Raw genomic sequence first — 15881 nt, 5'->3', positions numbered from 1 at the left:
CAAGAGATCCAGGAGCTAATATGCCGCAAGTGCAAGGCATTCTTGGACGGGAAGCAGCAACACAACGCGAGGGCAAGAAAGCAGCTCTACAGACGTCTGAAGGCCGAGGTCCAACAGAAAACCCGCGACCTAAAGAACAGATGGTGGGTGGAGAAAGCTCACGAAATCCTGCAGCTAGCCGACAACCACAACGTGCAAGGATTCCTCAGCGCAATCAAGACAACCTACGGCCCAAACACCCAAGGCCCTAGCCCGCTACTGGCCAAGAACGGAGAGGTGCTCATCAAGGACAGAGAGGCAGTCAGTGCCCGCTGGATGGAGCACTTTGAAGATCTCCTCAACTGAGACTCTTTCGACGGGAGTGTCCTCGACTCCATCCCACAGCATGCCACCCGCCACCATCTCAGCACAACCCCAGCCCAGTACGAGGTTGAAAAGGCCACCCGACAACTGAAGAACAAGACATCAGGAGCAGATGGAAACCCCGCCAAAGCACTAAAACATGGCGGAGAAGCACTAAAGGCACGGATCCATGACCTCATCTCTCTTATCTGGAAGGAGGAGATCATGCCAGGAGATCTCAGAGACACTGTAATCGTGACCATCTTCAAGAAAGGTGACAAGTCCAACTGCGGTAACTACAGAGGAAACTCCCTGCTGTTGACCACCAGGAATGTTATCGCAAGAATCCTCCTGAATCGATTTCTCCCTGTGACTGAAAAACTGCTCCCAGAGTCGCAATGCGGATTCCGCCCACTAAGAGGCACAAAGGACAGGATCTTCACTGCACGGCAGGTACAAGAGAAATGCAAGGAACAGCACCAAACCTTGTACATGGCCTTCTTCGGCCTCACAAAAACCTTTGACACTGTCAACCGTGAGGGATTATGGAGCATCCTCCTCAGATTCGGATGCCCTCAAAAGTTTGTCACCATTCTCCGCCTGCGCCACGAGGACATGCAAGCTGTGATCCTGACCAACGGATCCACCACAGATCCATTCCACATTCGGACTGGGGTCAAGCACGGCTGTGTCATCGCACCTACGCTCTTCTCGATCTTCCTTGCTGCAATGCTCCATCTCACCCTCAGCAAGCTCCCCTCTGGAGTGGAGCTAAATTACAGGACAAACCGGAATCTGTTCAACCTCCGCTGCCTCCAGGCCAGATCCAAGATCGTCCCATCCTCAGTCATCGAGTTACACACTCTGAAGCCGAGCTCCAAGGCATCGTCAACTCCTTCACTGAGGCGTACAAGAGCATGGGCCTTGTACTAAACATCCCTACGACAAAGGTCCTCTACCAACCTGCCCCTGCAACACAGTACTGGCCCCGGTTATCAAAATCCACGACGAGGCCTTGGACAACGTGGACCATTTTCCATACCTCGGGAACCTACTGTCAACAAGGACAGACATCGACAATGAGGTCCAACACTACCTCAGTGTGCCAGTGCAGCCTTCGGTTGCCTGAGGAAGAGAATGTTTGAAGACCAGGACTTCAAACTCAGTACCAAGCTCATGGTCTACAGAGCAGTGGTGATACCCGCCCTCCTATATGGCTCAGAGACATAGACTATGTACAACAGGCACTTCAAAACACTGGAGAAGTACCACCAACGCTGCCTCTGCAAGATCCTGCAAATCCATTGGCAGGATAGGCACACCAACGTCAGTGTCCTCGCTCAGGCCAATATCCCCAGCATCAAAGCACTGACCATGCTCGATCAATTCCGCTGGACGGACCACATCACCAACATGCCTGACATGAGACTCCCAAAACAAGCACTCTACTCGGAGCTCCGACGCAGCAAGCGAGCCCCAGGTGGGCAGAGGAAACGCTTCAAGGACACCCTCAAAGCCTCCTTGAAAAAATGTAAAATCCCACTGACTCCCAAAAAGTGCAACATCCCCATCAAGTCCTGGGAATCCCTGGCCCAAGACCACCCTAAGTGGAGGAAAAGCAATCGGGAAGGCGCTGAACAGCTCGAGTCTCTTCGCCGAGAGCAAGCTGAAGTCAAGTGTCGACAGTGGAAGGAGCACGCGGCAACCCAGGCACCCCATCCACTTGTTCCTTCAACCACCGTCTGTCCCACTTGTGACAAAGAAACTGTAGATCCCGCATTGGACTCTTCAGTCACCGGGGAACTCATTTCTAGCGTGGAAGCAAGTCATCCTCGACTCCGAGGGACTGCCTATGATGGACTCACACTGCCATAGATAGATGGGAGATTAATTGACTCTTGCAGTTTCACCCAGATTTTTAGAACAGGCAGACTTTGGATGGGTGGTGATGGTGGCAATCAGTCCACTCGCTTGATGTCATCAGCGTGAGGCCTCTTTTAAATTTATTTGGCGGGTTGCCCTCCCCCACCCTCTTCTAGTGGTGGGAGGAAGCTCACCAAATTGGAGGGTGCGATTTCCAGAAGGCCTGGTGCCCATTTAAAGAGTGAAGGCACCTCTTACAGTGAGGTGTAATTTCATCGTCCCGAAATTGTTGGTGCTACATAGCTATTGGGCTGAAACATGTCCCAAGTAAGAGCACCAAGGTTTAGTCACTTGGCAATGGAGGTGTTTATAGGGCAGGTGAGAGCATGCAGTCAGGTTTTCTTCCACTCAGATGGCAGACAAGTCCGGCCTGGAGGAAGGTGGTCCTTTTTTGTGGACTCATAACAGCCCCAATTGAAGCTCCCTGAGGTTCCTCCCACCAGCTGTTATTGCGCCTCTTCCTGCACGGTGAAATGAAGGCCCTGCCTGCTTCTGGCAGGAGCCTAGCCTGCCTTTGTGAAGGCCCTGAATAAAATGGTAGCAGACAGATTGGAAGCAAGAACGGAGCAGTAAATTCAGCATCACAATTTTTGGGGTGCTACTACCCCATTCAGAGGCTCTCAAAATCAGGGCCATTAGTGGTCATTAGTAAAGAACCGAACAACCCTCTTACATTAATTACCAACAATATAAAAGTTCAATTTAGAGAAGCAGCTCACAATAGAAATTAACATCTATTATTAACTGCAACTTTTCATTCCTGTTGAGAACAAAATATAAAATCATTACATAATTTGCTTCAATATCTGCAAAGTTTTCTGCCTTATTTATTTGCTTAACCATGCTTTCAAAAGAAATTCTACTTTTGTTGCCTCTTGATGCTCTTTACTTCAACCAATAGGCCAGACAGGTAATTTATTACCAAGCTTCTGCCAATGTTGTTCTTAAGCTGACAGCTATGAAGCACGCTCTGGGGAAGTGCATCCTTTCCACTTGGTGTCTCCCCTAAGTGTACTTGTTGAAGTTGGGATCTCACTGAGGGGAATTATAGATGTGAACACGAATCCTATTAAATTGAGTGATAGCAGATGCATATCTACTGCAGGACAGAATAATTTGAAAGAACAGAAAAATTAACACATGCTTGAGGGAAAAAAGAATGTTGCTACATTATCACAATAAACCTGTGTATTTGTAAAGCAAAAAAAAACACATTTTCTACTAAATCATATTAATGTTTTAACTTGGGCTAGGAAAAAAACATTTCTAAATTATTTTCATTTTAACACATCGAATGCAGGATATGGTGCACATGCTAACCCCAAGACAATTTAAAAGACAGAAAAATAAAAACTTCATTTAGGCCCATTCTTTACACAAAGAAACTGAATCAAGGAATGTCTAATGCACATCTATAACATAATGTAATAGTTTATTATGTTTCTTCTTTTGTATTTTATGACTAAATTTTCAAATTTAGAAAAGCAAACAACATTTAGCAGTACTTACTAGGAATAGGTCTAAGGACGTCTGGAATAAGGATTTCCACCAGAGCCTGGTACATTATGTGATCGCAGGTACACATCCACTTGAGGACGGAATCATTCTTGCACAGAGCAATGAGCTTTGCCTTTGGGAGTCTACCTTCGATTTCATTCTCACTGCAGGAGGACAGGTATAGAATGTAGAAGAACAAATTAATCAGGGGGAAAATTAATTTAGTAAAGTTAAAATCTTAGGCAAGAAAGTCTGAAAGAAAAGACATACACGTGTTCATGGTGGAATAGCTGAGCTCTGCATTCCAGTAACCAACTGTTGACGCCCTATTGAACTCATTAATCTAGGAACAGAATGTGTTTTGCTGCTATCAGGGCTAAGACAAAGAATAGAGGTTATTAGAAGGGGTTGTGGCTGAGGTCAAAGATATCTCAAGGAGACAGTATCTAGCACATGCCTGAGAACAGACAAACAGCTATAGTAGTATACCAAGACAAATGGCCACTGATGGAGACAGTGCTCATAAAATAAGAGATAGGGGTCACCTCGGGTTATACGAGATAGCAGGAGGCAAAGTCTCTTTGAGACATCCAGCTGTATTTATCAAACCTAGTCAAGGACGCCCAGCACACAGGCAATGAGCCTGGGAAAGGAATTCACAGGAATGATGTAGCATGTAACTCATTTGATAAGGGCCGTCCCAGATAAACTCGCTGTAACTATATGTACCAATGAAATCATTAGAATTCTATGTACCAATGAAATCATTAGAATTGTATGATGAAATCAGTAAAATTGTATGGACCAATGTAATCGCAATAGGTGGGCGAGGACTTGTGGCAAACAACCAATGGAACACTTCCGCGCGTAGTTTCATGATTTTGTATGTATTTTGACTGTATGAAACCAGTAACCCGACAATTGTTCGAGGAGAACGGCTGGTTTGGGTCACCGAGTTACTGAACTGTAGAAGCTGTCTCTCCCTCGATCGAGTACTTTATAATAAACGATTCTTTTCTCCAAAAGAGACTTGTGTTGAGTATCTTTTTAATACTCCATGACATAGACTCAAATCAATGATCACTAAAACACCAGTGATAAGTGATGGATTTTCATCTTTAACTGCATGATGGATTGTTATATACATACTACAAAGGCCTATCGGGCCCAATTTAACACAACAACAGTAACTGATTTGCAAACTGATTTGAAATTTGTGATAAGGTTTTCAGTTTGCATGGAGGTTCATTTTAGGGGGTGTTCATTACTCCCGGCATTTAACAAAAATACTTACAGTAATCATGTTAACATGGAGATATTGGAGCCACAATTGCATACCAATCCTCCAATTTTTATTTATGAAATTAACTTTTTCAAATAAATATCTACACAAAAAAATGGGAAAATGTCCATAGACTTACTGTCATTTGGAAAGAAAAATTAAATTTAACATGCTGACACTGGGAGTGATTGGCTGCAGACTTATTCCCACTGACTTGCGTGAAATATTGCGCTTTTTAACCGGTAAGTAGCTTCCTTATTCCTCCTATTAAACTGAACCACCCCACTGTTGGCTGCCTCAAAAATGTCTGGTTTTCGGACAATAATTCCGGATTCTGGATGACTCCATCAGCTATGTGCAAAATGTCCGGTTTTCGGATTCGGGATGCTGCGCCTGTATATCCAAGTTTGCTGATGATACAAAGCTCGGTGGGAATGTAAGTTGTGAGGAGGATGCAAAAAGACTTCAAGGGGATACAGACAGGCTAAGTGAGTGGGCACGAACATGGCAAATGGAATATAATGTGGAAAATGTGAAGTTATTCACTTTGGTAGGAACAATAGAAAAGCAGAGTATTTTTGAAATGGTGAGAGATTAGGAAATGTTGGTGTTCAGAGGAACATGGGTGTCCTTGTAAGCAATTAAGCAATTAAGAAAACAAATGGTATGTTGGCCTTTATTACAAGAGGATTTTAGTATAGGAGTAAAGACATCTTACTCCAATTATACAGGACCCTGGTGAGACCGCATCTGGAGTATTGTGTACAGTTTTGGTCTCCTTACCGAAGGAAGGATATACTTGCCATTGAAGGAGTACAACAAAGGTTCACCAGACTAATTCCTGGGAGGGAGGGATTGTCCTATGAGGAGAGATTGAGTAGACTAGGCCTATATTCTCTAGAGTTTAGAAGAATGAGAGGTGATTTCATTGAAACATACAAAATTCTTACAGGGCTTAACAGGGTAGATGTAGGGAGGATATTTCCTCTGGCTGAGGAGTCTAGAACCAGGGGTCACAGTCTCATAATAAGGGGTCAGCCATTTAGGACTGAGATGAGGAGAAACTTCTTCACTCAGTGAATCTTTGGAATTCTCTACCCCAGAGGGCTGTGGAGGCTGAGTTTTTGAATATATTCAAGACAGAGATCGATAGATCTTTGGATATAAGGGAATCAAGGGATATGGGGATACTGCAGGATAGTGGAGTTGAGGTAGAAGATCAGCCATGAACTTACTAAATGGCAGAGCAGGCTTGAGGGGCCGAATGGCCTACTCCTGCTCCTAATTTTTATGTTCTTATGTAAAAACCATAATATCATAAAAAGTAATAACAGGATAGAAATTGGTCCTTATTTCACCCGTTTTCCAGCTGGGGTAAAAATAACTAATTTCGCTGGTTTATTCCCTGCACCCCAAGGACACCTGAAATAAAGCCAATATCCCAGATGATTTTTAGGTAACTCAGGCAGCCACCTTAAATAGGCATTGGGGCCCTTGCATTTGCTAATTAGGGAATTAATGACTGTTTAAGGACCCCTCAGCAACACCGTTAGGCCGTATTTTCTTTTCTTTTTCCACTTGCCTTCCTGTGGAGCTGGGAGCAACAGGAATACTCTTCCCAGCTTCCCAGCACTCCTGGGGCTGCTGCCAGTCCCCGTAATCTACCCCCCAGGGCCGCTGTCACCGAGGAAGCAGACCCAAATTTCAAAGCCAAATTTGGGCAAACTGCCACTGGAGGCACGACATGTGTCAGCAGCTCATCTATATTATTAAAATAAGGCCATAATGTCAATTTTGGGTGAGCCTTGGACTTCTGGTTTTGGGGTGTGCTTACATAAGAACATAAGAAATAGGAACAGGTGTAGGCCATACGGTCCCTCAAGCCTGCTCTGCCATTCAATAAGATCATAGCTGATCTGATCATGGACTCAGCTCCACTTCCCCGCCCACTGCCCATAACCCCTTAATCGTTTCAGAAACTGTCGATTTTTGTCTTAAATTTATTCAATGTCCGAGCTTCCACAGCTCTCTGAGGCAGCGAATTCCACAGATTTACAAGCCTCTGAGAGAAGAAATTTCTCCTCATCTCTGTTTTAAATGGGCGGCACTTTATTCTAAGATCATGCCCTCTAGTTCTAGTCTCCCCCTTCAGTGGAAACATCCTCTCTGCATCCACCTTGTCAAGCCCCCTCATAATCTTATACATTCTTCTGAATTCCAATGAGTAGAGGCCCAACCTACTCAACCGTTTCTCATATGCCAACCCCCACATCCCCGGAATCAACCTAGTGAACCTTCTCTGAACTGCCTCCAAAGCAAGTATATCCTTTCGTAAATATGGAAACCAAAACTGCACGCAGTATTCCAGATGTGGCCTCACCAATACCTTATATAGCTGTAGCAAGACGTCCCTGCTTTTATACTCCATCCCCTTTGCACTAAAGGCAAAGATACCATTGTCCTTGCTGATCACTTGCTGTACTTGCATACTATCCTTTTGTGTTTCATGCACAAGTACCCCAGGTCCTGCTGTACTGCGGCACTTTGTAATTTTTCTCCATTTAAATAATAACTTGCTCTTTGATTTTTTCTGCCAAGGTGCATGACCTTACACTTTCCAACATTATACTCCATCAGCCAAATTTTTGCCCACTCACTTAGCCTGTCTATGTCCTTTTGCAGATTTTTTGTGTCCTCCTCACACATTGCTTTTCCTCCCATTTTTGTATCGTCAGCAAACTTGGCTATGTTACACTTAGTCCCTTCTTTCAAGTCGTTAATATAGAGTGTAAATAGTTGGGGTCCCAGCCCTGATCCCTGCGGCACCCCACTAATTACTGATTGCCAACCCGAGAATGAACCATTTATCCCAACTCTCTGTTTTCTGTTAGTTAGCCAATCCTCTATCCATGCTAATATATTACCCCCAACCCCGTGAACTTTTATCTCGTTCAGTAACCTTTTCTGTGACACCTTGTCAAATGCCTTCTGGAAGTCCAAATACACCACATTCACTGATTTCCCTTTATCCACCCTGTTCATTACATCCTCAAAGAATTCCAGCAAATTTGTCAAACATGACTTCCCCTTCATAAATCTATGCCGACTCTGCCTGACCGAATTTTGCTTTTCCAAATATCCTGCTACTGCTTCTTTAATAATGGACTCCAACATTTTCCCAACCACAGATGTTAGGCTAACTGGTCTATAGTTTCCTGCTTTTTGTCTGCCTCCTTTTTTAAATAGGGGGCGTTACATTTGCAGTTTTCCAATCTGCTGGGATCGCCCCAGAATACAGGGAATTTTGGTAAATTACAACCAATGCATCCACAATCCCTGCTGCTACTTCTCTTAAGACCCTAGGATGCAAACAGTCAGGTCCAGGGGATTTATCTGCCTTTAGCCCCATTATCTTACAGAGTACCACCTCGTTAGTGATCGTGATTGTGTTACGTTCCTCCCCCCCTATAGCTCCTTGACTATCCACTGTCGGAATATTGTTAGTGTCCTCTACCGTAAAGACTGATACAAAATATTTGTTCAGAGTGTCACCTATCTTAGGCCCTAAAATAAGCCAAAACCAATTTCTACCTGCCCAAATTTAATAAAACTGGCCAAGTTATAAAAGCCAAATAGATCCAAGTAGGAAACTTACCTGGATTGACTGATAGTAGTCCCATCAGTTGAAGTTGATGGACTATAGTGCCAGAATGTTTGCCATAGCTTTTCAATGAGGCTAAACTGAAGATTCACTACTACATCCAGTATTGCCTATAAAATAACAAAAATACACTGTAAGCAAAAGATATGGTTTCACCAACAAATATAATTTAAAGAATTTAATATTCTTAGCAGCTATAAAAAACAGGCTCTTCATAGGTATCAAGGTATAATAGACCATCTATGACTTTAAATGAGGTACTTTGGACATTAGAGACCTTACATTATATCATAGATGCTAGAATGTTAACAACTTTACCAGAAATTCTTGCCTCCATTATTTTAGTGGAGGCTTAAAGTGGCTTAAAATGAAGATATTAGTTTAATGATTTAATGCATAACATTTTAAGACCTGGTTACCTAAACTAAAAATCTGAAATACAGAGTGGATGTTCTCTTCAGAAACTTAATTCTCCATCTATCATACTGCATTGGCCAGATTTGCACAGAACCCCAGTCACGATTAGATGAAAAGAGGTTAAAAAGGAAATAAATAGGTCTGTATTCTGATTTTGTTTTGCACTAGTAAAGTCTTGGCAAGGTTGATTGTGAAATTATGTCAGTAAAACAATTAATAATTTACTTTAAAATTGGTATATTCAGAATTTAAAATTAATTTAAATTACTGGCTCTAATTTCCATACCTCACAGTGCTCTCTATAAAGAATCTGTAGTGTTCTGATATCCTCAAGAGTGATGCCATCCAACAAGGGACTATCTCCAACCTCAAGTTCTACAAATTCAGGAAGAGCACGAGAGGCATCTACCATGAAAATAAATCAAAAACAAAATTTATTAACACTGCTCATCAGTTGAGACAAAACATTTCTTAATTTACTAACACCAAAAGGCCTTTGGAGCTTTCTAAGTAATGACTAATAAGCAGCCAAGACTACAAGTCATCATCATCATAGGCAGTCCCTCGGAATCGAGGAAGACTTGCTTCCACTCTTAACTGGAGTTCTTAGGTGACTGAACAGTCCAATATGAGAACCATAGTCTCTGTCACAGGTGGGGCAGATAGGGTTGAGGGAAGGGGTGGGTGGGACAGGTTTGCGACACGCTCTTTCCGCTGCCTGCGCTTGATTTCTGCACGCTCTCGGCGACGAGACTGGAGGTGCTCAGCGCCCTCCTGGATGCGCTTCCTCCACTTAGGGCCGTCTTTGGCCAGGGTCTCCCAGGTGTCAGTGGGGATGTTGCATTTTATCAAGGAGGCTTTGAGGGTGTCCTTGTAACGTTTCCGCTGCCCACCTTTGGCTCGTTTGCCGTGAAGGAGTTCCAAGTAGAACACTTGCTTTAGGAATCTCGTGTCTGGCATGCGAACTATGTGGTCTGCCCAGCGGAGCTGATCAAGCATGGTCAGTGCTTTGATGCTGGGGATGTTGGCCTGCTCGAGGACGCTAATGTTGGTGCGTCTGTCCTCCCAGGGGATTTGTAGGATTTGCGGAGACATTGTTGGTGGTATTTCTCCAGCGACTTGAGGTGTCTACTGTACATGGTCCATGTTTCTAAGCCAGACAGGAGGGCGGGTATTACTACAGCCCTGTAGACCATGAGCTTGGTGGCAGTTTTGAGAGCCTGGTCTTCAAACACTTTTTTCCTCTGCACGAGGTAGAAAAAGCCCTAAGGCAGCTTAAGAACAACGACGCTTTGGGAGCGAATGGAATCCTTGCTGAGGCACTGAAGTATGACGGAGAGGCAGTACTGGCGCGATTACATGACTTCATCTCTCTCATCTGGAGGGAGGAGAGCATGCCGGGAGATCTAAGAGATGCAGTGATCGTGACCATCTTTAAAAAAGGGGACAAGTCCGACTGCGGCAACTACAGAGGAATCTCCCTGTTATCAGCCACTGGGAAGGTCGTCGCTAGAATCCTCCTCAACCGTCTTCTCCCTGTGGCCGAGGAGCTCCTCCCGGAGTCACAGTGCGGATTCCGTCCCCTACGGGGCACAATGGACATGATTTTTGCAGCGCGACAGCTGCAGGAAAAAGGACCAGCCCTTATACATGGCCCTCTTCAACCATACAAAGGCCTTTGACAAAGTTAACTGCAAGGGTCCATGGAGACTACAAGTAATGTAACAATGAAGCTCATAAATAAACATCCTACATACTAATTCTGGTTTTCTGTTATTGAAATGGCTTGTTGACTATTCATACACATTCATTCACATAATGCTAAAATCTTGTAACTTTCTAGTTAAAACTGGATTCACAGTGATGTGTTGGTATTATGCTGGATTAACTTTAGTTAGTTGAGACTGTGTTTTTCCATTGATTATAAAAACACATCCATTAATTGCTACACAAGTCACTAAACACACATGATCGGCCTCCTACACTGTTCCACTGAAGCTCAACGCAAGCTCGAGGAACAGCACTTCATCTTTTGATTGGGCACTTTAGAACCTATTGGTCTCAACATTGAGTTCAACAATTTCAGGTCATTACAACAGCCCCCATTTTTTCCGCACAGCAGCTGTTGTTATTCTGCTATTCTCAGTTACACCTCTTCTGGACCCATCTTTTGTTTCTTTACTTGACCCAGTTCCACCCCCTTTTTCCTTGCACCATCAACCCTTTTGTCATTTAATCTCTCCTATCACAGACCTTCCCTTTTGTTCTTTCCTCCCCTCCCCACTTCCCCGGCCTCGGTACTTGCTTAAATCCTGTTACAACTGTAACTATTTCCAGTTCTGATGGAAGGTCATTGACCTGAAACGTTAACTTCGTTTCTCTCTCCACAGATGCTGCCTGACCTACTGAGTATTTCCAGCATTTTCTGTTTTTATTTCTAACTTCCAGCATCCACAGTATTTTGCTTTTGTATTGATACTTTTCCACATTTGTTTCATCACAATGTGTGTATCTTCTGATCTCAATGATGAGATCAAATTAGTGTATTGCACCAAACACTGGATCTCTCAACGATGAACCATTTAACTATTTAATATGGACAGAATGTTAAATTATGTTAATTAATCCAGTAGTAGTAGGATGGGCAGTTGTACTTTACCCGAATATAATACCTGTAGTCTTGGGTGTGCACATAAATAAATTTTACATACAGAGTGAAAAACAACCTTCCTTCATAAATAGAAATTCACCTGATGGAATCATTAAATGAACAATGTTAACGATGTGAATATTAACACCATCAAAGAATGAAGAATGAAAAAGTTAGCTCTGACTTCCCACATGCATCAGTGAATACATGCACTTTCTGGAGTGATACTGATCCAAATACAACAGTAAGTTTTCAGGTTCAATCCCTGATCTATGCTGAGGTAGGTAACTAATGTTGCAGTGTTGATGTTTACTAGAATTGGTCTCAGTATCTCTGGGGCTTGGAAGGGGAGAAAATCAGCCAAGTTCCCGACTCCCTTTCACCATCCATTGATCCCTGCTGTAAAGTGCACATGTATGAATGTTGGGTAAGCATTGGATCAGGCTCAGCTGTGAAATAATCTGTGGTCGACATTCAGTCAAAGCTCATACTTGGAGAATTGCTACTTGGTGGGATGCGGGAGAGCTGCTGGCACCCTTGAAACTGAACTCTATCCTGAGTAGTAGCATCAAGGCAGAAGGGCGGGGGGGTGGGCGGGTGGCGACATGAAAGGATAATTAGAGGAGGGAAAAGAGGTTCACTTGTTAAACAATAAAAACCCTACACTACAAAACCCATAATCAGTTCAAATAAAACCATTTTTAAAGACGCTAGGTCCTTACCTGCATGTAATGCTTACACATTTCCTCATGTTGATTCTGAATAGCTGATTTGTACCAACTGCAAAGCCAGGAAACAACTCCGCAGTATAATTTGTAAACACAAGAGTGTTTTTTAAAATTAGTTCATGGGCTGTGGGCATTGCTGGCAATTCTATAATTTGTTGCCCATCCCTATACAACTGAGTGGCTTGCCCATTTCAGAAGGCAGTTAAAAGTCAAAGATACTATAGCAGGAAACTATAGACCAGTTAGCCTAACATCTGTGGTTGGGAAAATGTTGGAGTCCATTATTAAAGAAGCAGTAGCAGGACATTTGGAAAAGCAAAATTCGGTCAGGCAGAGTCAGCATGGATTTATGAAGGGGAAGTCATGTTTGACAAATTTGCTGGAATTCTTTGAGGATGTAATGAACAGGGTGGATAAAGGGGAATCAGTGGATGTGGTGTATTTGGACTTCCAGAAGGCATTTGACAAGGTATCACATAAAAGGTTACTGAACGAGATAAAAGTTCACGGGGTTGGGGGTAATATATTAGCATGGATAGAGGATTGGCTAACTAACAGAAGACAGAGAGTTGGGATAAATGGTTCATTCTCTGGTTGGCAATCAGTAATTAGTGGGGTGCCGCAAGGATCAGGGCTGGGACCCCAACTATTTACACTCTATATTAATGACTTGAAAGAAGGGACTAAGTGTAACGTAGCCAAGTTTGCTGACGATATAAAAATGGGAGGAAAAGCAATGTGTGAGGAGGACACAAAAAATCTGCAAAAGGACATAGACAGGCTAAGTGAGTGGGCAAAAATTTGGCTGATGGAGTATAATGTTGGAAAGTGTGAAGTCATGCACCTTGACAGAAAAAAATCAAAGAGCAAGTTATTATTTAAATGGAGAAAAATTACAAAGTGCCGCAGTACAGCAGGACCTGGGGTACAAAAGGATAGTATGCAAGTACAGTAAGTGATCAGCAAGGACAATGGTATCTTTGCCTTTATTGCAAAAGGGATGGAGTATAAAAGCAGGGATGTCTTGCTACAGCTATATAAGGTATTGGTGAGGCCACACCTGGAATACTGCATGCAGTTTTGGTTTCCATATTTACGAAAGGATATACTTGCTTTGGAGGCAGGTCAGAGAAGATTCATTCGGTTGATTCCGGGGATGAGGGGGTTGACATATGAGGAAATGTTGAGTAGGTTGGGCCTCTACTCATTGGAATTCAGAAGAATGAGAGGTGATCTTATCGAAATGTATAAGGTTATGAGGGGGCTTGACAAGGTGGATGCAGAGAGGATGTTTCCACTGATGGGGGAGACTAGAACTAGAGGGCATAATCCTAGAATAAGGGGCCGCCCATTTAAAACAGAGATGAGGAGAAATTTCTTCTCTCAGAGTGTTGTAAATCTGTGGAATTTGCTGCCTCAGAGAGCTGTGGATGCTGGGACATTAAATACATTTAAGACAGAAATAGAGAGCTTCTTAAACAATAAGGGAATAAGGGGTTATGGGGAGCGGGCGGGGAAGTGGACCTGAGTCCATGATCGGATCAGCCATGGATCGTATTAGATGGCGGCGCAGGCTCGAAGGGCCGTATGGCCTACTCCTGCTCTTATTTCTTATGTTCTTATGTATACTGCTATGGACTTGGAGTCACATATAGTTCAGACTCGGTAAGGACGGCAGATTTCCTTCCCTAAAGAACAATAGTGAACCAGATGGGTTTATACGGCAATCTGGTAGTTTCATGAAAACTGATATTAGCTTTTTAGTCCAGATTTATTTAATGGAATTTAAAAAACAATTTCCCAGTAGCCATGGTGGGATTTGAACTCATGTCTCTGGATCATTAGTCCAGGCTTCTGGAATGCTAGTCCAGTAAAATAACTACTATGGTGTACCATCAAATGAGTAAGAAAGTTGAATAAAGATAAATTCATGAGAAATGCAATATTGATAAAGGAGGCGCAAGATTTTAATTAGCTACAGTTAACAGGGATGATAGAATATTTGTTAGCGTTACATTGTGCTGAATTATTTGGGGTTACCTTACATTCACTGTGGAATCAGATGCAGGTTAAAACTGTTTCCACTGTGCCTCAGCAACGTGGCTTAACCCCAACACCCAGACCTGTACTGTACTACTATGACATTTCTATTTCCTTGACCAATCTCTTAGGAATCCTCTATGTCTGATAATATATTAACCCCAATCTCATGAGCCCTCATCTTGCATAACAACCTTTTATGTGGTACCTTGTTGACTGCCTTTTAGAAATCCAAATATACTACATCCACTATTTCCCCATTAGTTACGTCCTCAAAAAACTAATACATTTGTCAAACATGATTTCCCTTTCATAAAATCATGTGGACTCTGTCTAATCATATTCTGATTTTCTAAGTGCCCTGTTACCAATTCCTTAATAATGTATTCCAGTATTTTCTCAATGACATCATCATCATAGGCAGTCCCTCCAAATTGAGGAAGACTTGCTTCCACTCTAAAAGTGAGTTCTCAGGTGATTGTACAGTCCAATATGGGAATTATAGTCTCTGTCACAGGTGGAACAGCAGTCGTTGAAGGAAAGGGTGGGTGGGGAGTCTGGTTTGCCGCACGCTCCTTCCGTTGTCTGCGCTTGGTTTCTGCATTCTCTCGGCGACGAGACTCGAGGTGCTCAGCGCCCTCCCGGATGCTCTTCCTCCACTTAGGGCAGTCTTGGACTAGGAATTCCCAGATGCCAATGGGGATGTTGCACTTTATCAAGGAGGCTTTGAGGGTGTCCTTGAAATGTTTCCTTTGCCCACCTGGGGCTCACTTGCCATGTCAGAGTTCCGAGTAGAACATTTGCTTTGGGTGTCTCGTTTCTGCCATGCGGATGATGTGGCCCGTCCAACGGAGCTGGTCGAGTGTGGTCAGTGCTTTGATGCTGGGGATGTTGGCCTGAAAGAGAACACCGACGTTGGTGCGTCTATCCTTCCAGTGGACTGCAGGATCTTGCGAAGGCAGCGCTGGTGGTACTTCTCCAGTGCTTTGAGGTGTCTACTGTATATGGTATATGATGTCAGGCTAACTAGGCTGTTATTCCCTGTTTTTTCTCTACCTCCTTTCTTGAATTGTGGTGCTACATTTACTACCTTCCAATCTACTGGGTCCGTTCTAGAATCTAAGGAATTTTGGAAGATAACAATCAATACATCCACTATCTCTGCAGCCATCTCTTTTAGAACTCTAGGATGTAGGCCGTCAGGTCCAGGGGAATTGTCAGCTTTTAGTTTCTCAAGTACTTCTTCCCTTTGTTGGTTTCCAAAGCTCTCCCAATCCTCATGCTTACTACTATTCGTTGCAACGTTATAACACTCATCTTTTAATCACTACTAACCTTAAC

The 15881-nt window shown here is 43.3% G+C and overlaps 1 protein-coding gene across 3 annotated transcripts in view; it reads right to left on the bottom strand.

Annotated features, from left to right (window-relative positions):
* Positions 1-15881, bottom strand: part of rfx3 (regulatory factor X, 3 (influences HLA class II expression)) — a 576400-nt gene that overhangs the window by 93949 nt on the left and 466570 nt on the right. For all 3 annotated transcript variants that reach the window (XM_070881253.1, XM_070881273.1, XM_070881264.1), the window contains 3 exons: positions 9409-9527; positions 8700-8815; positions 3775-3926 (listed from right to left, as the gene is read on the bottom strand). In XM_070881253.1, the coding sequence (XP_070737354.1) occupies positions 3775-3926; positions 8700-8815; positions 9409-9527 (387 nt within the window). The remainder of the gene's footprint in view (positions 1-3774; positions 3927-8699; positions 8816-9408; positions 9528-15881) is intronic.

The sequence above is a fragment of the Pristiophorus japonicus genome, chromosome 1 (genome assembly GCF_044704955.1).
Source record: "Pristiophorus japonicus isolate sPriJap1 chromosome 1, sPriJap1.hap1, whole genome shotgun sequence".
NCBI lineage: Eukaryota > Metazoa > Chordata > Chondrichthyes > Pristiophoridae > Pristiophorus > Pristiophorus japonicus.
The sequence above is the reverse complement of the archived record's forward strand: the minus strand, read 5'-3'. Positions and strand labels throughout refer to the sequence as shown.